Here is a 10,098-nt window from a genome sequence, read left to right as displayed (position 1 = left end):
GTTCTAACTCATAGCTACCCTGTCTGTATAGGGTTTCTGAGAGCAGCTGTTGAATCTGAACTATCAACCTTGCAGTTAACAATCCAGCACTATCCTACAGCAGCACACCAGGACATACACTTATAAAGGTCCTATACTTAACTTAGAAAATGCATATATTTCTCCTTTTGCTGCAATAATAATGTACTCCTTCACTCTTATAACAAGGTGCTGACTCTTTCAAGAATGATGGGGTGTACTCCAGGTTTTTTACAACCTACACAGAAAATGGCCGGTACAGCTTAAAAGTACGGGCTCAGGAAGGAACAAACACTGTCCTGCATAGGTCGGGGCATCAACAGAATAAAGCTCTCTATATCCCAGGCTGGGTAGTGGATGGTAAGTAACATATGGCATCAAAAACCCAATGCTGACTTAAATAATAGACTTCAGAAATTTTACTACTCATGGTATCACTTTTCCCATTAATGGAATGCATTTCTCAGACACAATGGATGTTAGTTATTATTGGAGTGTCTGGGGGTACAAAGAGTCACCATGCTTGGTTGCTAACTAAAGGTCTGAAGGTTCAAGTCCACCCAGAGTCGCCTCAACCATGGAAAACCCTATGGAGCACAGTTCTCCGCTGGCCATGAATCATAATTGACTTGATAGTAACTGCTGCTTTTATTATTATTAGCAGTTGTTGTTGTTGTTTTGAAGTGCTGTTGAGTCAGTTCCGATCCACAGTGACCCTGTATAGGGTTTCCAAGGAGCAGCTGGTGAGTTTGAACTGCCAACCTTGCAGTTCAAATGGCATTGCAGTCCCGTGCATTAACCCACAGCACCACACCAGGACTCCATTATTAGTACCTGGGAACAATTTACCTACATAAACAAAAATAAGCCTAATTTTTAGTTAAAGATGAGAGAAACAGCCAGTATACTATAACCCTAAATATAAACCAGAATTTATCCTCAATTCACGAATTCTATAAAAGATTTGTAAACCAGTAAATATTTATGTGAAAAGTCAAAAGGAAAGAGCAGAATGGAATAAGGTGGTGATAAGAATTATGAACAAACGTGATAGTTTTCTTGTTTCCTTCCTTTAGTTTGTGACTTTTACAGACTTTCTCTTAGCAATTGAGATATCAGTATTGTTCCTTAGCACTTGAAGTAGAAAGGAAGGGAGATGGTTCAATTGATGGAAGGAGACTGGCAGGAACTTGTCTAGATTTATTTCCACCTTGAAAATACTCTGGGAAGTTAAGCAATTCTTTAAGGAAGAGAGATAATGAATTGTGTAGTAGTATTCACACTCTATGCACCCTTGGAGTCCTGGTGTAGTGCTGTGGGCTAATGCGTCAGACTGCAAAGTCATTTGAATTGCAAGGTCGGTGGTTCAAGCTCACCAACTGCTCCTTGGAAATCCAATTTGCTGTTGTAAATGTGCTGTGGAGTTGGTTCTGACTCATAGCGACCCCACATAGGGTTTCTGAGGCTGTAACTCTTTATGGGAGCAGAAAGCTTCATCTTTCTCCTGCGGAACAGCCGGTAGTTTCTAACTGCTGACCGTGAGATTACCAACCCAATTCGTAACCACTATGCCACCAGAGCTCCTTTGGAACCCTATACAAGGTCGCTATGGGTCGGAATCGACTCGCCGGCACTTAACAATGACAACATGCACCCTTAATACTAAAGGAATTCTCAATGTGATTCTGTCCTACACGATTCTGGTCAGGATACTAAAGGAAGACTCCCCTCACCCTTGAGTTTAAAAGAACCAGGACTAAGTCAATAAATTGCACAACTCTTGAAGAGCAATGTCACCATTTACAAGTCATGTTTGGTTTACCAAACTGCCTATATATATTTTCTGTGATGGAAGAATGGTGAAAAGGGAAGTTAATAATACTTAACTAGAAAACAAGCCAAAAGTTCTTCTGAATTGGATCTTATCTATTCACTAAAAATATTAAGTTGCAATACTCTAGAATACAGCTCTTCAGAAATAGCATTGGATAACAAATTTCTCATAATCTTCAAAAATATCTTTGGGTTATATTTTCAGCATATTTTTTTTCTTGCTGCATTATCTTGATGTATAATTTTATTAACTCAGTTAGTAAAAATATAACTGTGTATGTTAAAACATTAATAAAGGGAAAGACAATTGGGATAAGGGAAATTCGGTTCTGAAAACATCAACCCAGTATAAACCAGATTGCTTTTAATACAGGGAAAATTGAAGGGAATCCACCAAAACCAGAAATAAATGAGGATAATCAAACAACTCTGGAGAATTTCAGCAGAACCGCAACCGGAGGTGCATTTGTAGTTTCGAAACTTCCAACTTCAGGTTTGCCCCTGCCTGACGTATACCCACCAAGTCAGATCACAGACCTTGATGCCAAACCCCGTGAGGATCAGATCACTCTCACATGGACAGCACCAGGAGATGATTTTGATGTTGGAAAAGGTAAGGTGAAATATCATGTGGTACTCATTTATGTGAAAAGTATTTGAAAGAATATATGTTTCAAAAGTCAGGCTGAAAAAGCAATTCTTACTTTACAGATCAGTAAAGCATTGATTTTATAATATCAACTTATTCTAATTTTATAATGTGATAAATATTGTAATCAATCAAACATGGCACATTTTAATCTAGTCTCAAGTTTTCATATAACGCAGGTAACAATTGGCAAAGTTTTAAAAGTTAGAAATCAGCTTTTATTAAAAAACATAGAAGGCTTTGCATATGAGGCTTGGAATAATCAAACAATATTTTTAAGAAGACTAAATAAAAAAAAATTGAAAATGGTATGCTTCAATTCCTAAAATACCTGTAACCTTTCTTTCCCCTTAGTTCAACAGTATGTAATAAGAATAAGTGGAAACATGCTTGATCTAAGAGATAATTTTGATGCTGCTCTTCAAGTAAACACCACTGATCTGTCACCAAAGGAAGCCAACTCCAGGGAAATCTTTGCATTTAAACCAGGCAATATCTCAGAAGAAAATGCAACACATATATACATTGCCATTCAGAGTGTAGATAAAAGTAATTTGACATCAAAAGTATCAAACATTGCACAAGTAGCTTTGTTTATTCCTCAAGCAGATCCAAATCCTGATGAAAATCCTCAGAATCCTGCTGGAAATCCTAGTAATGGAGTTAATATTTCTTACTTGGTGTTATCAGTGGTTGGGTCTGTTGCAGTTGTTAGTATTATTGTAAGTACCACCATTTGCATTTTAAAGAAGAAAAGAAACGCAAGTAGACCTAGTACTGGGTTTTAATAAAAACCAACAAAAATGAAAGATATTTGTGAATGTTTAAATTTACTCTGCTTAATCATGAACTTATAAAAACTATTTAAGATGTCTGAAAGGATACTCTGGTTAAATATGAATATCGAGAGATGTTTGAAAAACTAAGTCAATATTAAAAGTTTATTTTATCGCATATAATGATAAATAAAAATGATGCTTTTTTTCATACTAGTTGTGTGTTATTTAAAACTGAAGTTTTCTAAAATATTTCAAACTTCATCAAGAAGTTAAAGTTGTGTATTTGGGTAGTCAAAATACAAGCATAAGAAAGCAAAAGAGCAATATTTAAAGGAAAATGCGTTTGTTTTGATCCTATCAAATGTGAATTGATGGTTTGATGTTCTCTAGCATCTCCAATTATTTGCTACAATGAGTATGGTCTTGTTTATTGTAATTTATGGAAATAGAGGATATCAGTCACCACCTGTCAAATCTACATTTTTTCTTACTTCATCTCAATACTAACATATCTATTCATGTTCCCTTAAACTGTCCTAGTCCCTTGTGTATTTTTTCTTTTATCATAGTAAAAAATTATTACTAGATATTGTTACTAGGTATTGCCCTTGTTTATAAAGAAAGACAAATAATATTTTTGAGCCATGACATTTTATTTCATTTCTAAGAATCACAACATAAGAGACATAACTGGACTTCAATTTTCACATCTGATTAATTTGGCAGATTATGTCCAAGTTACCATACTACCCTATATGTTAAAGGGTCTTTTGGTCATGGGAAAGAGTTTGAGTTGCTTTCTAAGTATAGAAGGAAATTATTGAATTTCTATAAGATCATTCTAATTTACATTTCAAAAATGTGTTGTGGTTGTTGTGTAGCAAAGATAGCTGAAGGAACATGAAAGGAAGTAGTGTTCAGTTAGGAGGGTATGGCAATGCTCCAGGGAGAGAGATGATTGTGGCTTGAACTAGAGTATGGGGAAATTATCTTATCACATAGTCAATAAAACCAGAGACTTCACACCTTTTTCCCTATTCCCTCACCTTTTACATCCAAGCAATCAAGTCAGTTACATGTTTTTAATCCTTTCTGTTTCCCTTGTGTTCATTGCCACTGCTTCAACTCAGCCTTTCCCATGTTCTCCTGAATAAAGATGGTTTCCTACTGGCCTCTCTGTCTTCAGTCTACCTTTCCAATCCATTTTCTACTTTGCCCCTAAAGTAATTTGATCAAAGATTTTTTTGTTTAAAGATTTTATTCACTCTTACACTGCATTCAAGAAAAAGTCTAAATGCCTTGAAGACAGACACTTTGCCTATTTTATTCACCAATGTAAATTGGGCAACTAGCACAGTTGTTATTAAGTGCCACGGAGTTGGTTCCAACCCATGAAGATCATGTATAGTGTTTCCAAGGAGCAGCCAGTGAGTTTGAACCAACCACCTTGTGGTTCAAGTGCTTATCCTACAGCACCACACCAGGCACCCAAATATTTGTCAAAAGCATGATCACTTGACCCATCATCCTTGACCTTGGCTTCCACTTCTCAAACCACTATGTCCTATATCTTAAGATCAGTGAAGACAAAATACTTTGTTTCCCCCAAAGTCTTCACTTTTTTGTGTCTCTGACTGTTTGTCTAGACCACCATATTCCCCTCATCCCACTCCACTTGGAACCCCACCCTCATCAGTCCTACTTATTTGTCTTCTGTCTGCATGTTGTTCTTGTTAGTTGCCATCAAGTCCATTCTGACTCATGGAGAACCTGTGTACAACAGAACGAAACACTGCCCAGTCTTACACCAGCTTGACAATGAGTTTGAGTACCCCATTGCAGTTATTGTGCCTTCCAACCTAGGGTCTCCATCTTCCAGCACTGTATCTAACAATATTCTTACAACAGACTGATACAAAGGCGGTGGATTGACCATATACTCCTCTTTTAAAATTCAACTTCATCCTTTCGTGGTTCCATCTCCACTGTACAGCAGGATGGACCACTCCCTCTTTTGTGCCCACTCTGTATACAGCATTTTAATACCCAGTAATTGGTAGCGTAGTGGTTATTAATCGTGCTACTAATCTCACAGTCAGTAGTTCAAAACTACCAGCTGTTCCGCGGGAGAAAAATGAGGTTTTCTGATCCCGTAAAGATTTACAGCCCCAGAAACCCTGGGCAGGGTCACTATGAGTTGGAACCGACTCCATGGCACACAACAACAACAATTCAATCCTAGATACATACCTAAAAAAACTGAAAGAAGGAATGTTTCCATTGATAAACATTGATAAACACTGTTCATTGCAATACTTTTCGCAATAGCCAAAATGGGAAAACAACTTCAATATTCATCACAGATGAATGAATACATAGAATGTGGTATGAATATAATAGAAGCTTATTCAACCATAAAGGAAATTAAATCATGATACATCAGCACCATGGATGAACCTGAAAATATAATGCTAGTGAATTAAGTCAGTCATATAAAGGCAAGAATTATATGATACCACTTACATGAAGTATCTAAATAAGCAAATGTAAAGACACCAAAGTTTATAAATGGTCACTAGGACTGGGAAGGAAAAGGGAAGTAGGAGTCATTGCTTAGGGAATACTGTTTCTATTAATGGTGGTAGAATAATTTAGAAATTATAGTGGTGATGTTTACACAACATGAAGAACATAATCAAGGTCACTGAATTGCACATGTAAAAATGTTGGATTCACAAATGTTTTGTTCCATCTTTTGTTTTTTATGCAATAAAACAGTAATATGTAATATATTCTACTGAGTAATCATGTAAGATGAAAACTAAAAACTGCTAAATTGGCATTTGTTGTTGTTAAGTATTGTCAAGGTGGTTCCGACTCATAGTGATCCTATGTACAACAGAATGAACAATGCCCAATCTTGTGTCATCCTCATAATTATTGTTATGCTTGAACCCATTGCTGCTGCCACTGTGCCACTCCATCTTATTGGAGGTCTTCCTCTTTTTCGCTGCCACTCTACTTTGACAAGCATGATGTCTTTCTCCAAGGACTGGTACCTCCTGATAATATGTCCAAAGTTTGAGAGACGAAGTCTCAACATCCTGGCTTTCCAAGTAAGGAGTATTCTGGCTGAACTTCCTCCAAAACAGATTTGTTTGTTCTTCTGACAGTCCATGATACTTTCAATATTCTTCTCCAACACCACAACTCAAATGCTTCAATTTATCTACAGTCTTCTTTATTCCTTGTCCAACTTTCACATGCATATGAAGCTATTGAAAATACCATGGCTTGGGTCAGGCATACTTTAGTCCTCAAACTGACATCCTTTCTTTTGTACAGTTTACAGAGGTCTTGCCTAATGTAATATGTTGTTTGATTTCTTGACTGCTGCTTCCATTAATGTTGATAGTGGATCCAAGCAAAAAAAAATCTTCGACTTCAAACTTTTCTCATGATGCAATTTACTGACAAATGGTAAAGATTTGTGTTACCTTTATATTGAGCTGAAACTCATACTGAAGGCTGTGGTCTTTGATCTTCATTAGTATTTTAAGTTCTCTTCACTTTCAGCTAGTAAGGTTGTACCATTGCATATTGTGTTTTGGAATAACCATTCTTTACAATGTTACCCAAAGCCTGTCATGATCTATACAGTTGAAAGCCTTTATATAGTCAATAAAACACAGGTAAACATCTTTCTGGTATTCTCCGCTTTTAGCAAGGATCCATCTGATGTCAGCAATGCTATCCCTTATTCCACATCCTCATCTGAATCTGGCTTGAACCTCTGACAATTCTCTGTCAATGTACAGTTGCTGTCGTTTTTTAATTATCTTTAGCAAAATTTTACTTTTATATTTATTACAAAATTTTAATTTTATTACTGTTGGGTAACCGCTCTTTGGAATGGGCACAAATATTGATCTCTTCCAATTAGTTGGCCAGGTAGCTGCCATCCAAATTTCTTGGCATAGATGAGTAAGTGCCTCCAATGTTGCCTCAGTTTGTTGAAAGATCTCAAATTGTAGTCCATAAATTCCCAGAGCCTTGTTCTTTGCCAATTCCTTCAATGTACCTTGGACTTTTTCCTTCAGTACCATTTTCTCTTGATCATATCCTCCCTCTTGAAATGATGAAGCACTAACCATTTCTTTTTGGTACATTTCTTTTTGTGTATTCCTTCCATCTTCTGTTGATGCTTTCTACATTATTTGATATTTTGTCCTTAGAATCCTTCAATATTATCAATTTAAGCTTGAATTTTTCTTCTGAAAAAATTGACTTTAGTGACACAGAATAAAGGAAAAAGTAATAGAACAAGATTTTTGAACTATGTCCCTACTGATACTGTAATAACATAACCTTTGGTTTCGTGCCTGCTCTTACTTAAAACCTCAACTAACCTTCAACCTTTTTTTAGTTGTTTCCAAAATTATATGAAGTCTTTTTCTGACTTAATTTATTCTTCCAATTACAAATATTATACTTTGACCTTTCTTATACCTGCCCTGTAATTTACCTTATTTCATCAAATGGCGGGGACTGGCCTCGACATAGGTGTTTGGTTCACGAGGTGGGGATATCTGGTGGCGGTAAAGATATAGAAAGACACACAAGGACACAAAGAGAGAGACAAAGAGACACCCTGAAACCAGAGTGGATGCGGGACTGGCATCAGGCAGATCCTGCATTGCAAACATCTCAGCCATGAGGGCCGTAATATCCTACATAGTAAACATCTTGGCTAAGCAGGTAGTATGGTAGCAATGCTGGACTGAGCCCCCTGCATGCTGTAACGTATGCCTTGCCAGTCGTAATGTACCTGGATTCGTTCTGCACCTCTGTTTTATTTAGGGGAGGAACTATACACAAACTGGGCGGGACTAAGACAAGGTACAGCTAACATACGTAATTTTCCAGATATTCAGGCAACTTTACATCTTACTTCGCAGGTTCAAATCTCACGACCACAACTTGGTTTCTCAAGCTTAATTAACATACCTTTTAGCACCTAGCCTCAAATGGGGGAAGGAGAAGGAGGATTGGGAGGATTCCCATTGTGTCGGCTGCCCAGCCCAGGTTTCTCAGGAAGTGAGTCGCCTGGGTGAATAGGGGTGCACCTGGAAACACTTTAGGGAGGGCAGTCCTATTGTCCTTAGAACAAAGACTCAGGGAGCCACCCAATTTACTTTGACTGAATTCTTTGAGGGAAGAACTTTGCCTTTATGGAATTTTACAGTCTCGGCTTTTAGGAAAATATTGCATTTATCTGTGGATATCAGGGCTTCATGTATGCAATTAATAATAAACATAACTGAATACTAAGATGAAAAACAGTTTGCTATGTCTGTTAGGTGGCTAGAGTCTGTTCCTCAGAGCCTGTGGCCTGTACGGTCTGCAACACTTGGGCCCACAGGGCCTTGAACTCCTGACCGGGTCTGAACGGTCTGCAACAATGAAATAAGTTTCAAAGATATAAAACTACAATAATTCATAAACAGCTAAAACATATTTCACACTTGAGAAATGCAACTCCATCCTACTCTCTTATATCCACCTACCGTTCTGCCTGCATTGCTGTATACACAACAGCTCTGCTCTACCTGATTACCTGAGTCAGAAACTCTGAAGTTATTTTTTATGTCCCCATCTTGCTTACTTTGAGAGCATCAAATCATAACCACTAGATGACAGGGATGTTTTGTTGTTGTTATTGTTGTTGTTAAGTGCCGTCAAGTTGTTTCCAACTCATAGCAACCCAGTGTAGAGTTTCCAAGGAGCAACTAGTGAGCTTTCAATGCTGACCTTGTGATTCAAACCAACCTTGCAGTCCAGCACATTAGCCAGCAGCACCACACCAGACTCCAGACCACCAGGAATGCTTAGTTACTTTGAAATAGCTGTTCTCTCTGCCTAATTTTTCATTGATGGCTCCAGCTGATTATTCAGATCTCAATTCAAATATATCTACAGTGAAGTCCTCCTTTTTAATTGAATTTATGCAGAAACTTACTCACAACCATATATTTTTCTTTATAATATTCTTTACCTAGCACTGAACATTAGCTGAAGCTTTCATTTTTAATTGAATAAGAATGTTTATTGCTTGTCTTCCCTTACTGGAATATAAGTTCCATAAGAATAAAACCTTTTTGCTTTACTCTCTTCATCTAGATTAGGGCCTGGCACATCATAAATTCTCATAAATAGCTGTTGAACAAATTAAGAAATAAGCAAAGAATAAACTGGGTATTTTATGTACACTCTCTGAATGTTTAGCCATGGACAACTTTATTAATAGCAGCAGAACACTTTCTGATACAGTGCCAAAAGATGAAAATATTATGAATAGCACCAGAATATTGTCAAACATAGTGCCAGAAGATAAAACTCTAAGATTGGAAGGCACTCAAAATATGAATACAAAGAACTGCGTTTTAAAAGTAGAGGTGACAGTGATGATGCAAATGCAAATGGGACCTTCATTTGCTGTTGGGGCAAACCAAATATGAGGAGAAAGAGCTGCAAACATTCATTAATAATTGCTACATGGAATGTATGAAGTATAAATCTAGGACACTTGAAAGTTGTTAGAAATGAAAGGGAATGCACAAAGACTGATATCCTAGGCATTGTTGTTGTTGTTGTTGTCAGGTTTCATCGAGTCGGAACTGACTCATAGCGACCCCATGCAAAGCAGAACGAAACAATGTCTGATCCTGGGCCAACCTCACTACCGCTGTCACACTTGAGTCCATCAATGATGCCACCTGGCCAATCCATCTCGTTAGGGGTCTTCCTCTTTTTCTCTGA

At 37.3% G+C, this 10,098-nt stretch overlaps 1 protein-coding gene across 1 annotated transcript in view; it reads left to right on the top strand.

Annotated features, from left to right (window-relative positions):
* Positions 1-3,288, top strand: part of CLCA4 (chloride channel accessory 4) — a 47,108-nt gene extending 43,820 nt beyond the window's left edge. The window contains 3 exon segments of the mRNA XM_006878327.1: positions 208-378; positions 2,225-2,464; positions 2,855-3,288. Of these exon segments, the coding sequence (XP_006878389.1) occupies positions 208-378; positions 2,225-2,464; positions 2,855-3,288 (845 nt within the window).
* The last annotated feature ends 6,810 nt before the right edge of the window (positions 3,289-10,098 follow it).

The sequence above is a fragment of the Chrysochloris asiatica genome, unplaced genomic scaffold (assembly GCF_000296735.1).
Source record: "Chrysochloris asiatica unplaced genomic scaffold, ChrAsi1.0 scaffold00002, whole genome shotgun sequence".
NCBI classification, from domain to species: domain Eukaryota; kingdom Metazoa; phylum Chordata; class Mammalia; order Afrosoricida; family Chrysochloridae; genus Chrysochloris; species Chrysochloris asiatica.
This window is presented reverse-complemented; position numbering and strand designations above follow the sequence as displayed.